Genomic DNA, 20,465 nt, shown 5'->3' on the forward strand with positions numbered 1-20,465 from the left:
TGACTTCTACTTTAAGGAAATTGGCCAGTGCTATGAGGTCATCTTTTCTGAGGGAATCAAATGTGTCCTGATCAAGGTCATCCATTTCCTCTGGTTTAAATTCCGCCATGATAAATTTCGCTGAGTTCACAGTATACAGTAGTTTTGAAAAGGCTGTCAAAATGTTGTCAAACGGCTCAAAATATTCGTCCCGGACGAGCCCCCAATTTGTTACGTGCAGAGAAAACGAACAAAAGGGTGAACTCAGCAGTTTCCGTTTAAACAAAATTTATTACGAAAACAAAACTAATTGCTAAGTTAGGGACAGAGTACAAGCTTTAAAAGTGTACAGACTACTTATCTCAGCTGGGACGGCAGAGCTCCAGTCTCAGAGTTGTAACAGTCAGTCGGATGAATGAACAGTCCTTTGGCTTGCAGGCTTGAAACTGCACAAAGACCACAGTATAAATCCAGCGTTGACAGTGAAGGTCTTGAAAAGTCTTGAGAATGACTACTGCTGGAGTTTAGTAACACACAAGAGACACGATCCCAAAAGTCTGACTGGAAGCTGTGCACGTCCCTTTTATAAAGGCATGTAAGAACAATCTAGAACTTTTATTGACATGCTAATTACTGTTCTAAAATTATCTCCCTTACACAACTAATCAACTTTCCAGAACATTCCAAACATGACTAATTGAATTCAAGGTTGTGAGGTCATCAAGGGCAGTGACCTTGGGAATGTTCTAGACTGATTGAACTCAGGTCATGATGAGTGTGGGGTAAATGACCTACATGACACTGTGTTAACCTGCGCAATGTAATTGAAATCAAACGGCACAATGAGATGAGAGATACGATTTGCCTGGGCTTCCATGACAAAATATGACTTTCATGAAATCAGCGCCACATTCTCATTTTCTGTTTCCAATTGCAACCAATTGAAACTTCCTAAATTCACAAATCATCTACAAAATTGTACCAAGTACTGGGTGTTCTTGAATTTCTCGGACTCTGCACTCTAACATCGAAGTGGCATTTCAGAGAGAGCTTTACTGCAAAGGATTATTTCAAAAACAACACTTCGATTAATCCTACATTATCTCCTTCTCACCTGTCTAGTTTCTCCCACACACGACTCGTTCATCCCCAAAACCTTTTATCAACCTCTTACGAAACATCCGCCCTTCAAAAAACATACTCTGTACATCACACAACATAAACAGAAGTGTATGCGTAGTCTTGACCAGCAAATTGTAGATTTTCTAAAGCAAAGTTTTTCCCCACAAACAAGATGCTTGATTTTTAATTTCTCCGATAAATATCATTGACAAAGATTAGGAGTTTGTCGCTTCATTTTGGATTGCATACACTGCATTGACTGTAGCCGACAATTTCATTTTTTTAAAATTATAGTTGGTTTTTTGTACGTTCTGCAAAACTGCATCAAATATTCATATAGAAAGCTGGACATGTGACTCTTAACACATGTTTAAAAGCAAACTATCTTACCCTTTGTAATAAATGCTATACATATTTAAAACCAAATACATGCATAACCTATGTGCCTTCCACAGAGGGCTCAGAGTATTATCGTATGATGGGTGGGGGTGGCAGCAATAGAGGAAACAGCTGGGGAGAGAATTTCCATGAAATTGTACTTATCAATGACACATTACTCAAAGAACTAGCATGAATAGTGGATGAAAACAGAAAGAGTATTACACTTTCTTACATTTGACGGAAAATTAAAAATATCAACTGTACTTCATTTACAGCAAGAAATTGCTATTTCAAAAGATTGACTGAAGACAGATATTACATGTTATTGCAAACACTGCGACAGAAACGCCTTTTTTTAAGAAAGGAAGATGACAGAACAATTGCTTTACAGAAATACAGAGAAATTTGAAATAACTGTCAAAGAGCTGAACAAATTTTGTTCAGCAAGGAACAATTCAAGGACGATTGTGATGTCATAGAAAACTTTCACCCTGTCAACACTGTAAAGTTGGTTTTACCCCATTGTTGCGAATTGCAACTTTGGGCCGATGCACACAGAAACAGGGGACGCAGAGGTTGGAGAGTCAATCATCAAAGCTGCAGCCATTCTTCTTCATCAAAAAGTTTGCCTCGCTCAGTCAATTGATATTTATGAATTCTTTTATCTTCTCAAGCAAAAAAGTTCCAACAAAGCCTCTCCCGCCTCCTGGGGGTTGGCAAACTGAACATCTATCAGATAACGTTTTTTTGCAGGAAGTGCTGTGACATTTGGAAATCAGATTGAATGTCCCAAACACTGCGGCAATAATTAGATCACTGAATAAAATCAACCATCTTATAGATGAGGCTGATTCAACAAGCCATCACTAAGTCATTCTGTGTGGGAAGTCATCCCTCTAAATGGCAAAGTTTGCTCAACCTGCTCTTCAGAAACACTGCAATTTCATTCAATGTAGGGGACGTTAAATGGAAATTAATCACTTTTTGGAGTTGTTCCTGCTATGCTTCCAGGGATGGTCGCCGTAACCTTTGAAGATATTTTCATTACGTTTGTTCTACAAAATACATTCACTTTCTTCTGCTTCAAACCGAAGAATGTCGAAATGCAGAGCACTAGCGTTGCTCACACAATGCACTGTGCACCATTCATGATGCGTACGTCAACGAAAGAATTCTAGTCAACACTAAAATTCAGTTGACAACATTTACACTATAGCTGACATACATACAGATTGTGTTGGCAAGTTGCACACCAAGCATTTGAAATTGATTTCTGGAACATAGAAAAGGAAACTGAGATTTACAAAATAGCAATCCTGAGAAATACATCGAAAGTAAAATAATATTAGCCACTCCCTGTATTTTGTATTTGACCATATCTAATCCTTTATCACGCATTGGTCAATATGGTATTAGTTTAAACCAATAAACCTTTCTAATTATAATAAACTTTTATCTTTAATTTTATCCTTGGTCATGTACACACTAGGCCTTACATAGTGTATATACCAATTCATGATTTTCAAACACCAACTGTATGACATCCTAAGGGCTGGCAAAAGTAGTTTAAAATTGTCAGCCAACTTTCTCTGATTTCATTTCCTTAATTTATGCGCTAACTGTTCTGAAAGGTTTTAATGATAGCACTGGCTTTATATCACCAGCCTGTGAAAATTACCACGGTGAGAAGTCTGTGTTTTGTTCACCATACACAGGGAGAGAACTAATTTAAAGGTAGTTGATACCTCAATTTACAATCTTTCAGAGTGACAATCTAATATTTTGTAATCTATCTTGTTTTACAAAATATATCCGTCACGATACCAGTGGATATATCTGTCAAAATTCATGAACACAAACAATCAAAATTGCAGACAGTGCAAAAAGAATAGCATTTCATTTTTCAAAATTTTCTTTCTTCAAAGGAACTCCGGCTGAGACGATCTTCAATAAGCAAAATAGACACATGCATTTCATATTAACTTTCTACATGACAGCGTTTTGAACGAACTCTGTTATATGAAGTTCAGTTACATCTTAAAATTGTTACAGGTCATGGCTACAATTACAAGCCAGAAACTGATCTGATTTGGCTCACTAGAGGTCAGAGGTCATGGCTCCAGTTACAGGCCATTACCTGACCTGATTTGGCTAACTGAAAGTCACAGGTCAAAGCAATATGATATTAGGGAGCTCATAACCGGATTAGATCAGCTTAGTGACATAAATGCACTTAAGAACTTCAATCTGTATCAGTCTGATTTATTACATTTTACATCATGAAACTGGTGATAAAGATTTCAATAGATAGCAGATGTATAATAGTTCTTATCAAAATACTGATCACAAATTGTGTCTTGTTCTTTCTAACGTTTATTAGACCTGCCATGAGTGCCAACACTGACAAGAAAAATCTTCCAAACTTTATGGTCAAGTTAAAACACACAGAAATACCTGTGCTATTTTCTAGTTCTAAATCCACTTATTAGGCAGTTTACTTTAGTGACTTCTGTCTAGTTCAGGGTAAACACTTCATTTAACCCTTTGAGTACTGTAATTTTTTCCCATCAAAAAAAAATTTAACGCAACATTTTACCAATTTTTATGAATTTTTCTGTAATTTTTATATGATAAGTTTGGACCACACGGATATCACATTTCATTGGCGACAGATTTCTATCAAAATTTTGGCAAAAATCTCAAAAAAATTGACAGGGCTATATTTCATAAAGGTGACAAAAATCAACTTTGGTGCTCAAAGGGTTAAATATGCAATTATGAAGTATCTGAATAGCCTTAGGTAAACACACATTTTCAGTGACACATACAATTCTAGTGCAGCACGCACACTTAACACTTTCACTGTAGGCTGTCCTTGTCTGTCCACTTTGCTAAATCATACAAATGAAGAATTTCCAAGAAAAAGTTTTTCTCATGAATTGTGTTGTAACCTGTTTGGTTGAAGGTTATCTAAATTTACTGTCCTACAAGTTTGTTTGATGAATTTTTTTTCAATGAAGTGGAGATGTCCAGTCATAGTAGATATGTGCTCTTAATTTACTTGTCAAATTTTATGATCAGTTCTCATAATCCATAAACTAGGATATGTAAAATGAAGCTGTTGATAAAAATATAAGCTATTCCTACAATTGCAACAAATTGCTACCAAAGTTTGGCATCTCACTAGGCAGAGGGAAAGAGGAAAGTCTACAACCATAAACTTGGAGAGGATTTGGGTGACAGTGGAAGTAAGGTCTGAAAATATTCATTACAGCGTTGACACCAACAAACTCCCACTGGGCCGAAGATTCCCTATATCCCTGTGTCTCTTACCTTTGGGGTCAGCCCTTGGGTACAGTCTGGTCCAGGGTACTTTGGGTTTGAGCGGCAAAGACTGTAGGTAGCCCCGGGCCTTGTCATTGATTATACATGTGAGATCTTCGGCAGTTGGAGAACCCAGCACACTCAGGATGTGATTCAACTGATCCAGATCTATGAGGTGTGCCAGTCAAGGAAACATCAAATAACAATGCTAGAGATTAAAAAAAAATACTTTTTCATGGAATCAAGGAGGCTTCCTGATGAAATAAAAGTTTTCTTTTTTCAACACGTGAATCAAATCTGACTGGTTCCGTATAATGGCAGAAACATTACATAGATTTTAGGACGCGATGCATTTTATGCATACATTAGGACATGTAGACCCACACAGACACAGACGCCAGACAGAAACCCATCACTCCAGTTTCCATTAAAACTATATAAGCTGTATCTGATCATGATTTTGAAAACCCATTTTGGATGACATTCACACATGATCCATTTCCGATGCTATTAAGTGATATTATTTTTTAGTTTGAATGACATTGATGGGCACTAAGTGACACCAAGGATAGAACTTCAACGTTTCCGACTCAAATGTGCATCATTGTTTTGATAAGTTATTACACTGAAAGCAACCCTAATATCACTGTATTGCTGAACGTTTTGAAAAAGTAATCTGAAGTATATCCCGCAGTGTACAGGTTGGCTGAATTTCATTGTCATTATTGATCCACTGCCAAACAGCCAATCAGTTGTATATTAGCCTTGGTTTCAGACTCCTTAACTTGTTGTAAATAATGATTATGTACAAATCAGATATAACCTTCTGAATTGATGCACGTTGACCTAAGTATTTCCTTGCAGGAAGTCTGATGAAACAGTCGTGCCAGTGAAATTGCAAATCATTGTATTAAGGTAGAACACGCATCAGGAACAGATATTTGGACGCTAAAACTTTTACAATATCTTTTGGTCTACCACCTGTGAGGACTACTTTTGAATGTTATTGAGTAAATAAAGTTTTGACCGGCTTAGTTTTGTGAAAATAAGAAATTTAATTTTCCCCATAGAGATAATTAATACAGGGATGGCAGCCATTTTGAATCTCAAATATTGTTCAACATTAGGTAATTTGTGTCACTAGTACCAACACTTGCATGGTGACACCTCCTCCACTCTTTCCCCATTTTTATCCTTAATTTTGAAAGAGAACGGTTGAAACTCTGCAGAGAGAAGTTTGAGCAAAAGTTTAAGTCTTTCAGTTTTGAGGCATGGACTATCGTAACAGGCTACCATGGTGATAACAGGACACAAATACAGGGTTACAAATAAATTACAAACTGATGATTCCTTTCAGTAATCACACAAGATTAATCTATCTATCATTCTGCTTTCCGTGCAATGGGAAAACAGCTTACGAAGAATAAGGTTAACTGTGTAAAGGCCATCACGTCAAAACATGATAGCATAATGCCAAGCATGTAAAGATACGCAAGAGATGTTGATGCACCTGGAGAAAAATTCTGGATTTCTGGATTTTTTCTTTGATGTTTAATCCAATGCAACGGGGCAATGATAGTTGTGCGACACAACGTAAAATACTTCATGATCATTCTAAAACTCACGTCGATAACGTTCTTAGGTTACAGTAATATCATGGAAATGCTTCTTTCTAAAAGCCATAAACTCAGTATCCCACCGATGCTTACAAAACAATAGATTAAAGTGAACTGTTCATTGCCAGAGGATCTTAAAATTAATTCTTTCGCCATTATTTTAGAGGATGAGCAGGGTGGACAACTGCCTACATTTTTTTTTTGTTTCCTCTTTTTTATGCTTTCCTAATCCATCAATTCTCAGGAAATCTACCCCGGTACGTGGACAGACCACACCCTGACACAATCAGACAACTTATTCCATGCAGTTCTATAGAAGACCGAGATGTTTGGCACGAGGCCAAAGCATCCATTAAAGCAAGGACAAGCGAACACCTGACCAAAAACAGCACTGTTGCTATTGACTACGGTGGATGTTACCACAAACTTTAAAGCTAATACCCCTACAAACTAGACATATACACAAACAGTATAATTCAAACATACATACATATGCAACAACCAACACATACTAGAATACATTAAACATTCACATCAACACATACACAAAGTAATGCAACAAGTCTCACAGCAAAGACCAAGGATACAGTGCTTTCCTGGGAAAATTGGCTTGTTGGAAAGCATCTCGGCAAGGATGCAGCCAACGGACCAGATGTCGATGGACTTGGTGTAGCCTTTGGAATTCAACATGATCTCCGGTGCTCGGTACCACCTGGTTGCTACATACTCTGTGAGAAAACCAGTGTGGTCATGGTTGGGATCCGCTATTCTTGCAAGACCAAAGTCACATATCTGTGAAAATATAATGCAAATGGAAAAAAGAGCCGCATCAGTACCAATAAGTAACAGTTTTTGCAAAATTGTTCACTCTTTGAAATCTCCACATGTTGATTTGTGATGATTTCTTCAACCCTCTCAGTTTATTTGCCCTTGCTATGATTCAATTTCTGGTTTGGGAGTTTGTGGTCCGGTAATGACTACTTCTCAGGTTCAGAGGGATTTCCAATCCACTCAAGAAAACAGACACGATGCAGGCGATAATGGCCCGCAACAGAACAGAAATCTGTAGGCTGCCCGGAATGAAATCCTTCATTGCTCAGCTGAGGATGGAACCTACCATTAAGTATCACATATGGCACTTTTCATCAATTGCTAAATCATAGTATACTGTATGGCTGCAAAAGGGTTAAAGATATCTTTGGTTGAAGAAACACGTGGTGAAAATACAGGGAAGTACAAGAGTATATGATCAACATCGTTATCTTGAAAAGGTGAACTTTAATACTGTACAACGTGCTACAAAATATCACTGAACTATAAGGAAACAAACAATCTTCTGTAAAGTCTAACCTGCTAAAAGAATATAGCAGCATAGGCTTGACACAAGATCGGATATCAGCATTCTCCAGTCTTGACACAAAAGCCATCTGAGAGTAGAGAGCTGACTTACCTTAAGATCACAGGTTGTGTTCAGCAGTAAATTGCTTGGTTTAAGATCTCTATGAAGTACATTTGCTGAGTGGATATATTTGAGCCCTCTTAATATTTGATACAGGAAGTAACAGATATGATCATTACTTAATTGCTGTGTTTTCAACAGTTTATACAAATCTGTTTCCATGAGACACTGGACAATATACCTGGGACAGCACGGTCAAGGAAGCATACAGGGTTTGCAAGACGGTGGACAAAAGTCATTGATAATGAAGATAACGATTTACATGTAACCCTTTTACCATTAGACTTTGGTACAATCCATATTGTTTTCAATCACACTGGTGGACCCACACACTGAATATGGGGGTGAAAGGGTGGAAAAAAGTGAAAATTCATTTCCTGATTATCCCTTAGCAATGACAATCGTGAAATCAAGAGAAAAGTAATACCTACAAGACTGGTGCAGCTGTCGAGACAGTCATACTGAAGATTTATATATGACATACTTATGGGTTGATATTTTGCAACGTTTTGGAAAAGGAATTTAGGACGATTTTCATTCAAAATAACATGGATTTTGGGACCAAAACTAGTGATGGCAATGATAGAAAAGTCTGCATTTCATAAGCAGAGCACTATCAGGAAACATGTTTAAACCCCCCCCCCCCCCTTGCCCTTAGGCACGGACGGAATGAAATACTATTCCCTGAAGGAATATAATAACATTTCCAAATCAATAAGCCATATCTCTATCATATTACTTCTTGATGATACGCAACCCACCCACACTTGTTTGCCAAAGGCCACCCACTGATCGAAGACAGCCCACATATGAAACTAGTGCTTAACTGCAGAACATACTTAAATGTCAGAACACAGACGACAAGGGAGTAAAACGCCTTGGTGTTGGTACATTACTCAGAATCCAGAACAGTTTTCAATGGTTCACTTGGTGCATTCATATTTTTATTATTATTTTTATTTTCTGGAATCAGTCAAGGTAGAATGCACCTCACTGCCAAATATTCGGACTCTCACAGTTTTCAATTTTTTTCTGTACTACTGCTTGTGCTATGTGGAGGCTCATTTTAAAGCGCTTGGAGTAGGAAAGATTTTCACCATCTTAGTCTTCCGAAAATCAAAAATTTCATTGTTCCCCGTAGAGTTACTTTACAGATGACTGCCATTTTGAATTTCAAATATTGATAAATGTAGGTAATCTGTTTCTCTAGTAAACAACTTTCCATAGTGACCCCCGTGTTTTCTCTGCATGTTCACTGAAGTGGGCAATTTCTGCCCCATTCATCAACATTTGAGGGGCAGTATTTTTTAATGCTTACTAATGACATTAAACAACATATCCTATCAAAACATGACCATAAAATGGCACTAGTATCCATGGAGACTGAAGCACAACTATGTCCTTTACTGTGTTTTCTTTTCGATGCGTCCATGGTATGCATGTCTCCAAAATTGAATGACAGGCGATATATTGTCTTTTCCGGGGGAATATTCTGAATAGAAATAATAGCAAATTCACAGTTCACTACACTATGCGTTTGAGTCACCATCATGTGGGCGTATTTGCTTGCTGTGTTTTGTGCACGATTTTCGCGAAGTCAGTAACTTTTAAAGGGCAGAAAATGGCTCGAAATGCGCAATTTGCGCAATCGCGCAGTCGAGAGAAAACCCTGTGACCCCCGGACTTTCATTCTTGATTTGGCAAGAGAATGGGTGAAAGGTTTATTGAGGAAAGTTTGAGCAAAAGTTTAGGTGTTGCACTTTCGAGAAACATACTACCTTAACATGATTGTTGAAAGCTGTTGTGACATCACATAATTTTATTGTTCACTTTCCATTTTACATTGACCGTTTCTCATGATACAGAAAAGTCACACGTAAGTCTAGTTCTGCACCGAATAATCATCCTTTTTTTCAAACTGCACTAGTATTAAATGGGACAATACCACCGATGGTCAGGTTTGTCTTTCTAATGTAGGAATACAGACACAAGGCAGTTGTGCTCATAAAATATTTTAGGGTCATTTTGGTGTTTTTTTTCATTTATTGGATTTCTTTAAATCCCTTGGGAACTTTTAGTTTGGAGACGCTACAAATAACCAAGAACCAATGTTATGGTAAGGAAATTGCTACAAGTCTAATAAGAATTATCAGGAGTAAATTTAACACATTTCATTTTAATGTCATCACTGTAGTTCATTGAATGATAAAATGAGGGAATCTTTGGCCTTTCAAAAGCTATAAAAACTCTGTCATTTGGACGTCAACTGCCATCAAGTACGTTCTGTATCAGAACTTGTAGGCATAGGAAATAAGATTGTCTGACAGAGGCAGCATGACGTAATCGTAAAGGATACACATCTTTCATAGCATCAATGGAGGCTGCTCGGATTATGTCTTGAATATTTATAATCTGTCAAGGTAAAAGGAGGAAGAAGTTGCAATCATTCAAACAAAATTATTTCCATTTTGAAGGAATGAAAATGTTTCTCACTATTGTGATAAAATCCTTGTAGTATGACAATTACAAAATCATTTAAAACTAGGATCTTTCCAAAGTCACCCTCTGTCCCTTCAACTCTATGATGATGATATATATGCACATTGGATTGTGTTGAACCACTGGCAATACTGCAGCTAGACAAATGTTCTAAATTGAGAAGTTGCTGACACTATCTAGTGGTAATATCCATGGATCACAGAGAAATCAACTCTGCAAAAGTTGTAACATTGTCTGGAAGGAGGCCATAGGTAATCAAAACAACACCACCAGATCAGCACAAGCAATGTTTGCATATAATGCATTCAGGACAGTTCACAGGATGTGTGTAGATGAGTGGCGTTGTTCTGTCTACGCATAACCTCCTTCAAGACAATGTTTCAACTTTGAACGAGTTGATTTCTTCGTTATTGACTGATATTACCACGTAGGCAATAATTACAACTGACGGTGTTGGCAACTCTCAATTTACGTAGCATGTCTAGTTCCCGTATTGCCAACAGTTCAATGCCATCTCCTGTATGGTGTACTGGTTGGCTTATGATTTCACCATAAGTTGACAAACCCTCGAAAAGGGTCTCTGATTTTTTTCAGAAGTTAACCTGAAACCAATTTAAAGTTTAGTCTTTTTTACAACCCAGCCCATCAAAAATTTTTACTTCCCAGGATGCATCAAATTGACGAAAGGCAAAAAAGGGGCAAATAAGATACATGCATACAACATCCACAATGCTTCATACAGGGTGTAATGAAGATGTATCCACTATTCTTTATTTCACAAACACCACTGTGCCAATATATTACACACAGGTTTACCTGGGAATATCTGCGGGAGCTGCTGAACTTTGACCCTAGCTGCTGGCAAGCAGGTGCGCTATCTATGAAGCCAATCCATCTTGCAAGATTTAATATTCAATACTGACCGATTTTGTAACCTCATAAAAATTGCAATTTCCATGCAGATATTCTTGGCATTTCAATGGAAATACTTATTTTCAATCTCAACAGGAGTACTTATTTATCTCCATGCTGCTGATCACTAAGTTACTTCCGAGAAACAGGTCATTTGTGTTGGTGGATGCTTTTGTGTTGGCATTCATTTTTTCTGTAATTTCCAAATATCATGTACACAAACATCCTTCAATACGATTTTCACCATTTTGTTGTAAATTTCACCATGAAATCAAACAGAAAAGAAATCTAGTGAAAGATCTTTCTAATGCGTTTCTGAAATGTATTGTCAGTATTCTTTCCACTATCACGACTTTTCAATACATGATGCATCTAGCTTCTCCAACAGACATATCCCAGAGCTGGTAATGTGCCGACAGCGGGGATTACTCACGTTTTCATGTTTAAATCGGGTTAAAATCTTGATTTCACGGAGTGTTCGCTGGCAGTATGTCTGGTGTTCAAACGGACTGATCTTTTTGATGGCGACCTTCTCCCCGGCCTTGTTGTCAATAGCAGAGCTGAAAAGAAACAACGGAGAAAGATGTCAGTCAAACAATTATCACTTCATTACCACATCCCAACAAAATAAATAATGCACATGAAGGAAACTGCTCATACTGTACACTACACAAACAATTTAAAGGGCAAAATTACAATCTCAGGGATTGAACATCTTTCATGTCAACAATTGTTTACTATCAATTTATTTTGACAACACCTTATCAATTACCCCTTCAAGGTGCAAATTAAACAATGCTTTGACCCCTTTCACACTAGCATGGTTTAGCCCCACCACATTTTTTTAATGCAAGGGTGAGTCAACATACAGGGTGCAGGGAGTGAAAGGGTCATTGATCTGCAATAAAATTCAATAAAAAGAATCAACTTTCTCACTTAAAGATTTCTCACTGTGCACTCAAAGCCAGTTACTTTCAGCGGTGGCTGGTGCAAAAGTTCCAACAAAATCAGTGACTTTGTCCCACAATTACAATATATAGACAACAGAATCGAAGAGTTTAACCTGGGATCCTCACTATGGGCACCACTGGGCAATACAAAGGCTGTGATGGCAATATCTCCCAGTGTAATCAGAACCAAAGCAAGATGTTTGCATGTTCTTGTCATAGATGATGTCAATTATGACTCATTATCTAATTATTCACCCTTGTATAATTTCAAAAGATGGAAATAGATGTCATGAAAATTTGCAAAAAATATCTGATGATTGCTGATCATACTGTTTGGGATAATTTCATAACAAGATTTATTTCTGTTATTTTGTTAGCTGAGTGTATTATTAGTTTTTATCTGTCGATCATGGTTGAGTATTTTATTGCCAAACTAGCAAATTCGGATGGCAGGCAACCTACAGTGCGGTGATTTCCATGGCAACCAAACAGAATACCCAGTGGGTAGTATGTTGATTCTGAGAATTCCCTAACAGATTAACAAAATATCACTGTTTGACGATTCGACATCCACAGATGAAGCTCATTTTAGAGGCAACACCGGCTAAAAGTCTAGAAATAAATGTCATTGATCTATAATCGCAAAGGTGACTTTGTCTGACGAGAGATATGTCTATATGGGTTCGAATATGTCTATCGTGGTTTTATTGGAGAACGGAATGACAATCAAAAGAAGGTGGTATTGAGAATATGAGCAGACCAACGAATGTACTTGTTCTTTTGTTTCACAACTGAGAAAAGAAAACTTCAAAAAATTTGTGTTTGGGTTTTCATCAGCATGGCCGGACACATTTCAAATTCTCTGGTGGCCACTGTAAGATTAGACTTTTGTCCGTACATGTATACTACCATTGTTTTCATATACAATTGTATGTAATCATAGGCCACATTCCCCCCCCCCCCCTTGAAAAAACAAAAACAAAACAAAAGAAGAACTATGAAACGCATTTGAAGAATATTCATGGTTTAACGTGCCAAACTATGCTAACCTGTCCTCAAATTTAGGAAAATTGAAATTTCACTGGACATGCATAAATTATGCTCCACTGACATTCACATGGCACACCTAAATCCGTTTCTTTGATATTTGTACAAAGAATATCCAGTGTGAATTTGAATTGTGAGAATGAATGCTAATGCTAAAGGTTGCCTTCCATACTGCAGTTGTGCTTTCCAACAATTTTCCAACTTGCTAGCAACACAACGCCAACTGCCACTAAACGGACAAAGTCAGGATGACATTGTACCAAAGACGATCTAAATGCTTCAGTTGGGGAGTCATTAATAAAATATTGATAGTCCCAGAATTATTGCGAATACATGCCTGCCCTTTCATGAAGAGAGTATTTGCCCTGCTAACAAATGTCAACAAGGTCACCTGCACGACCAGCCACACACCAACACTCATATTCTACTATATTCTTTCGAAACTCAATTTTTGGGTCAAAACCGATCATTAACTATCCAAACACCAGTTGCACAACAACAGAAGGTCACAAGCACATAACTGATTGCTTAAATACAATCTTTTGACTTTCAGAACAATTAAATGTATCCATATTTCATAAACAGTCAACAATATTCTGACAATTATAAACATCATTGAATACATATTTACATAACTTTTTATATCCATTTTCAATATGAATTTGATGACCTCCAAAATTAATATTTCTGTTTCATCTTTTCACGTCAGCAAAGGGTGGCACACCATTATAGAAACACTCAAATGAAAAGCAATCCATACAATCCGTTCAATACAATTCGTACATGATGTGAAAAGATGTCACTTCCAGAGACTCAAAATTTCGATATGATTTTTTCCCATCTTCATCATATATTGCAATCATCATTTATATTTCAATACAAGAGCGGTCAATAGCGTGATTGCTCCTGTACAAAGAATGATAGTCGTGACGGTGGACTTTGGTTGACCTGTTGAGCAGGACGACATGTTGGTTGGTCTGCCCATAACAACAACCTGCTGGACATGAATTCATCCAGTCCATGAAAGCTGATTTGATTACTCTATGCTCATGCCACTATTGGTCAATGTGCACTGGTAACAAGCTCACTGATTGGTCTGGAATGCTAGCACACAGATTGGTCAAATATGTGTCAGATTTGTCTCTGACCTGGAGCATGCTCAGGTTGACACAAATGGCTCTCTCTAGAGGTACATATACACTGCACCATCTCTTGAATGGTAACTTGTCTACATCACACAAGTGTGTATTACCACAACTCTGTCTGGCAAGAATGAAGAAGACAGGGCCCACACTGAACAGTTTTACAAATCAACATAATCTGATCATACTAGAGAGTCCTGGAGGCTCCCTAAGTGATGAAGATTGGGTCCACTTTTCTTCCATCGTCCGCCAGCACGAGTGGTTAGCCAGACAGGAGTCTTCCACTAACTACGCCCTGCGTGATCATGCTGATATACTGTGCGAAGGAAATCTGATAGAACTTGAAAATCAGGCGGACCAATCACAGCACGCGTTACATAAACAGAGAAATCTGAGATGGCGCCGGCAAAGTGCAGAGTGTGCAACTGCTATATAGATCGACGAACAATCTTCACATCAACGTTTCCCAGTCACTTACTAGCATTCTAAACAAAGTTTGCGGAGGACTTGACGATTGTGTTGGATCAAGGTACATTTGTAAACCATGTTTCGCCAAAGTGAATACTTTATCTCAGCTGCAAGACAGTGTTACAAATTTACACTCTCGCTTTGAATGCGTACGGGAAGAATTAGAAATGAAATGTAAACAACGACAGCGATCGCTGATTGGCTAGTTACAGGTCTCGTACAGTTGTGTGGTGGCGCTATAAAAACCACGGTCTGTGGGCTCGATTGGCCAAGGCCTGATTTCGGGAAGCATCCAGCTGCCCGAACAGCAGGCCGTGGCAAGTGAAGATGGTTTTCTTCAGGAGTGCCAATGGTTGTAACCTTTCACAACAGCTCTGTGAAGTACTCCTTGAAAGCGGCGTACCTACCTACTCAAAACTACGTTTTTGTCCATTCCATTAAATATCTATTCAGGCAAGATCTGTGCTATGGCTCTTTGACTCCTGAAAACCTCTACAGACTTCCATGACACAGGAAAGAAAACATTTCAAAAAACTTACAGCAAAAGGATGGTGCTCACATCTGTCCTGCCATTGGCAGTTTTACCGGCGGTGATGCTAGAGGTTATGCTATTGAATTTTCAGAACCATACGTCATTTAACAAGCAGATTGCATGTCACGACTATTATATATAATCAAGGAAATTCTTCACAAAATACACTCACATTATTCAAAATACCAGTAGATCATTTCATACTCATCTGGCCATAAACACAGTCTACAAACTCACGTAAATTAACCCTTTTCCTACACATTTCAGGTTCACCTAAAAACTGGCAAATCAATTCTGCTACAACCAGTAAAAAGTACTGAATCTTTTATATGCTGCAGTGTAGTTCCACATTTCAAGAGACCCTTAAAATGACAGAAGAGTCTTACTTTCCTTCACTGGTTTTGCTCACATAATAATTTTTAGTGATTTTTTTTGGTGATTTTTATTTTTTGTGATAATGTATGTCACATCACAGCGTGTCCCAAAAAAATCTCATTTACAGTACTGCAGTCATGATTGATCGAATATAAATCAATATCAACTACATTACACTCAGCTGAGGTTGACAATCACACGCATAAATACCATTCTGGGCTCTTGCGCTTTTTAATAACCCAGTGATGCGTGAAAATATCCTTTTTATTGCGTCAATATATAATCAGCCGGATCTCAAATCAAGACAGTACCTTTTTTCACGTGTTTGGTGTGAGTGATTCTTAAAAGAGCTCATCCCAAACGTTTCATCATTTCATTCATGGATGAATTCCATTTTCAAGTTCAACTCTGCACAGAAATCTTCTGTCCTTACACTTGAAGATCAGAAGTGACCAACTCAGACTGCATTATTTGAATTCCATCCCCATTACCATTCCATCCCCAATTCATTTAACACAGTGCACAATAAATCAATCAATTTCTCTGAATTTGAAACTCAACAATATTTTACTTAGATGAATACTAATATGTCACACTTAAAGCATTAGATCATACATTTATGTAATAAAATACAAAGTGAACAAGTCAAAATAAAAAAATAGCAATAATATACATTTGCTCCATTTGCGTATAAAAATTTTAAATAAAATGTGTCATCAACAAATCAGATTTCATCACGCCAAATATTTTATTGTCTTCTTAAAATGTTTATTTGTTTACACAAGATAGTGTACACCGAACCATAACTGATTTCATTTCAATAAGTCACTGTTGTCTTGATGCAACAGCTTCATGGTACAACCTTTCTAGATTGGCAATAATGGTACCATTCTGGGACACTATAGCAGAAATGGTATCGCCACAAACTGATGACATCATACTTGCCATAAACAAAACAACACAGAAGTTCATAATGGCAGCACCACCTGCAATGCACTGTGAGTACCCCTGCTGGAATGCTGCCCCATTCTGCATCACAGTTTGTCAGTCCATAGCATCAGCATGACATCCAACAACTGACTAGCAAAAGACAACCCTCAATGAGACTGGGAAACCCCACCAGCCAAAAGATGATCGCAGACACATACACATATCACAGCTTGGTGCATGTAACTCTTGCATTTTAATTTAGGGGGCAGAATTAAATTCATAATTCGCCACCACAATTGGTTGATAATTATACAATTTTGCAAAGAGGACCCTGCAAGCACTGTAACACCGGATACGTGGATCATCCCGATAGTAATTACTGATTTGTTAAGGGGTTCAGCCACCATATCATCAAGGTTATCACTTGGGACACGTTTTTTCCAAACAGCTAGCCGAGTACCTGTGCTCTACAATACACACAAAATACCTGCACAAAAGCCTGTGGAATGCACATCCCACTGACCCTCCACTGAGGTAAAAAACAAAACACCCAAACAGCTACAAGTAGACTTTAATACTGTCCATAGGCTAACTGTCTTCTTCTGATATGCAAATATTTCTTTTTCATATGATAATGACTAATCCCTTTGATATTCAAATGATTTGGCACCCCTGGGAAATAGACACTGGCATGGCATATATTCTGTTGTGTATACCACTGGTACCTTCCAGTGACCAACACCATGTTACTTGACAAATGATGTTTACAGCACTGTGTGATTGGATAAATGACGCCCTTATACATTATCAATGGAACACGCTTGACTGCTTCAATTCAACTCACATAACATGTCTTCAACATTCAACTTTCACCCCTCGACGTACAAATAGCATTTTTGAAAAAGAATATTGAGCATTGCCACTATACAGGTGTCTGTCAATTTTCTGCGACTATTCGGGAGGGAGCTAAAACAGGAGTAGATACCCTTACATGTGGCTGAGAAGTGAGTTCTGTGAGATTGAAACTAGGCCACTTTGTTAATCACATTTAAAATTTTGTTCTACAACAGAAACCGTCGTGTCACACAGAGGTGCCAGCAGCTTGTACTTCACAAGACTGTTCCCTTGCTGCATAAAACCTAATAAAATTTCAACCTGTCCGACCAACCCTAAATTAAAGTGGTACAGCCAATCCTAGCCTAGAAAGACATGGGGACGGCTGAATTCATCCCATGAAACTAGGGGTGATGAGTACTGATGAAACCCTACAGCTGCTGCACATTTGAACAACAATGAAATCTGACTCTTACCGACAAAAACCATTTCATAGGATTGTGTAAATTTATGACTTTCCTGTCAACACAGATCAAAACAGTATGTTGAAGACCTTTTTGTCAGACCCACATCAATCAGTTTACAAATTGGGTCAGATCTAGTCCGCAATAACATTTTGAAAATCTAGGCACTATATTTAGCACAAAAACAACAAAATATGCCAAGCGTTTAATGCAAGGGTACTGTTACAGATATATAAAGATTATTGTTAAGACCATTACAGACTGCAGAAATGACTTACATGTAATCCTTTGAGAAGTTGATTCCAACTCTGGGCTGAGATTTAAAACCTCTCGTACTGATTTGAAAATTAAATTTAATACAGATTGCCCTTGAAAGGGTAATTTCTGCAAGCACTGGCTGACGTTACTGTTACCACAAACACACTAAATCTGAAATCCTACTGTCAGCATGAGAGGGACTAATTAGTGGGGTTTGTAAATGGGCTGTTGTTTGAGCTACATCCGTATTTCATTCACACATAATTTTGTCACCCATTTCGTCAGGTTCTGCAGTCAAGTTCATCAAAGGGTTGGTTTAATGCCCAGAAAGACTAATCTGACCAAACGTTATTTTCAGTTGCAACGATGGGCACACCCTGCAATGCAAGGAATTGAGCGTTTGTCACAATAACATGCACATGTCCAAATGATTTCACAGTCCATATAGCTGTAATCTATTTATCAATCACATATTTGGCACAATTATGAAACTTTTAAAAGAAAGAACCCTAGAGGAAAAACTGATTTGGAAGGGGAAGATAATTGCACATAAAAAACATCCCAACAAACAAAGCTGTAAAAATCTGCAGAATGAGACCTTACTGTATATCGAATAGATTTTACCAGTATCTGTGATGCAGCTATAATGACAGTCTGAAGTTTGCAGAACTGGAAACGCCCAATCTAGGTACTAGATTATTACAATACCAACTTGGACATATATAATGCTTTAGTACACTGCATCTACAACACAGAATTTCATTAGTTCATCAAATTTTTCATCATTTGTGTTCTTTGCTTGATTATTATATGGCCCATGATTAGAACCAGAATGACGAACCCTGTATTGGCAAACGTTTGGCCTGTCATACAATTCCAATTGTAAATCCCACGTTACACTGGCATTCTGATTTTGCTGTGGCTCCTCTCTGCAGCATCTGGCAGCAAACCGAACCAAAACAAGTAAACAGTCCTGAGATTTGTAGTCCCATCACTGGTTTCTGATATGACATGAACTCATTTCCCGTCGATTACCTTGTATTCTCATCGCTATTCTTTGAAAACTGGATGACTAATTATTTCCAAGACAAACGCACTCACTGCAGAGATCAGAGTTTCCATTGAAAGCAGTCTTCCATCAATTGAGATGGAGTCACTGAGTAATATTTCACACTGGCATCCATGCAAAACAGATGTTCATACCGCAGAAAGCAAGCTGTGTTTTAGTTCAGAGCAGGTGTTGAGTCAATCATTCATGACTAAGGATACCAGCTTCTCAGAAAGCATGTCACAACAAATTTGTTTCTTCTTCTGGTGACCTATGATGTCATTCAGTGACCTATGACCCCTTTTTCCGTATTCAATGTCAATGCAACAGTATTGATTCTGAAAAACCTGTCACAGCTATGTTGAGTTCCTTTCTCAACAAATTCCAACAAAGATTCTAATCACATGGGATACGCAACTGACCAAGAGCAAAATATGAAAACAAAGCAATCAGTTTATATTATAATTCATTCTTACTGAAAAACTGATCATTCATCACTGCTTTCAGCAGGCAGGGTGGGTAGGCTAAGTGTTGACACGGTGTAATTTACGGACTTTTCTGCCGTTTTGGTATTCATATCCATTCCTTTGGAGTACCACACCATTCAATATGTCGTGACACAGTTGAGCATGGGTGCAGGCAACAAGATAACACACAATCAGACCTCCTTTTGTCCTGACTCCATCAAATACCGACTGAAAAGATTTCTCACATACCGATCTTAATGCAGGGAATGCTGATTGTTTCAAAAGGCAACACAATCCGTAATTCCTCTTTGACAACTTTCACCACTCGGTAAGAGGGCACAACAATTGCTGTTTTCCACAGACAAAACATCAGCATGAAGTCTTCCATGCAGAGATCCTTCACATCTCAGCCAAAACACACGTGGGCAATTAGGTCCACTGCAGCCAAGTTGAACAGCTAATGAGCTTATTCAACTAGTAAAAGACGCAAAAAGTCATGAATTAAATGTAACAATTGTCTAGGCAGAGTTTTAAGTTTACTTCTGTAGAACTTTGATTTACACGTGAAGTTTTCAATTGCCTGCTTACAGTTGGTAAGTGTACATGAACTACAGAAGAAATCTATGTACCAGTCAGGATCTAATATGTACCATGGTGA

General features: G+C 37.9%; 1 protein-coding gene across 1 annotated transcript in view; it reads right to left on the minus strand.

Annotated features, from left to right (window-relative positions):
* LOC139144921 (mitogen-activated protein kinase 1-like) overlaps positions 1 to 20,465 on the minus strand; it is a 53,668-nt gene that overhangs the window by 11,730 nt on the left and 21,473 nt on the right. Inside the window, exons 2-6 of the mRNA XM_070715753.1 lie at positions 11,726 to 11,852; positions 10,238 to 10,293; positions 7,873 to 8,062; positions 7,010 to 7,214; positions 4,816 to 4,974 (exon numbers count right to left, since the gene is read on the minus strand). Of these exons, the coding sequence (XP_070571854.1) occupies positions 4,816 to 4,974; positions 7,010 to 7,214; positions 7,873 to 8,062; positions 10,238 to 10,293; positions 11,726 to 11,852 (737 nt within the window). The remainder of the gene's footprint in view (positions 1 to 4,815; positions 4,975 to 7,009; positions 7,215 to 7,872; positions 8,063 to 10,237; positions 10,294 to 11,725; positions 11,853 to 20,465) is intronic.

The sequence above is a fragment of the Ptychodera flava genome, chromosome 12, assembly GCF_041260155.1.
Source record: "Ptychodera flava strain L36383 chromosome 12, AS_Pfla_20210202, whole genome shotgun sequence".
Taxonomy (NCBI): domain Eukaryota; kingdom Metazoa; phylum Hemichordata; class Enteropneusta; family Ptychoderidae; genus Ptychodera; species Ptychodera flava.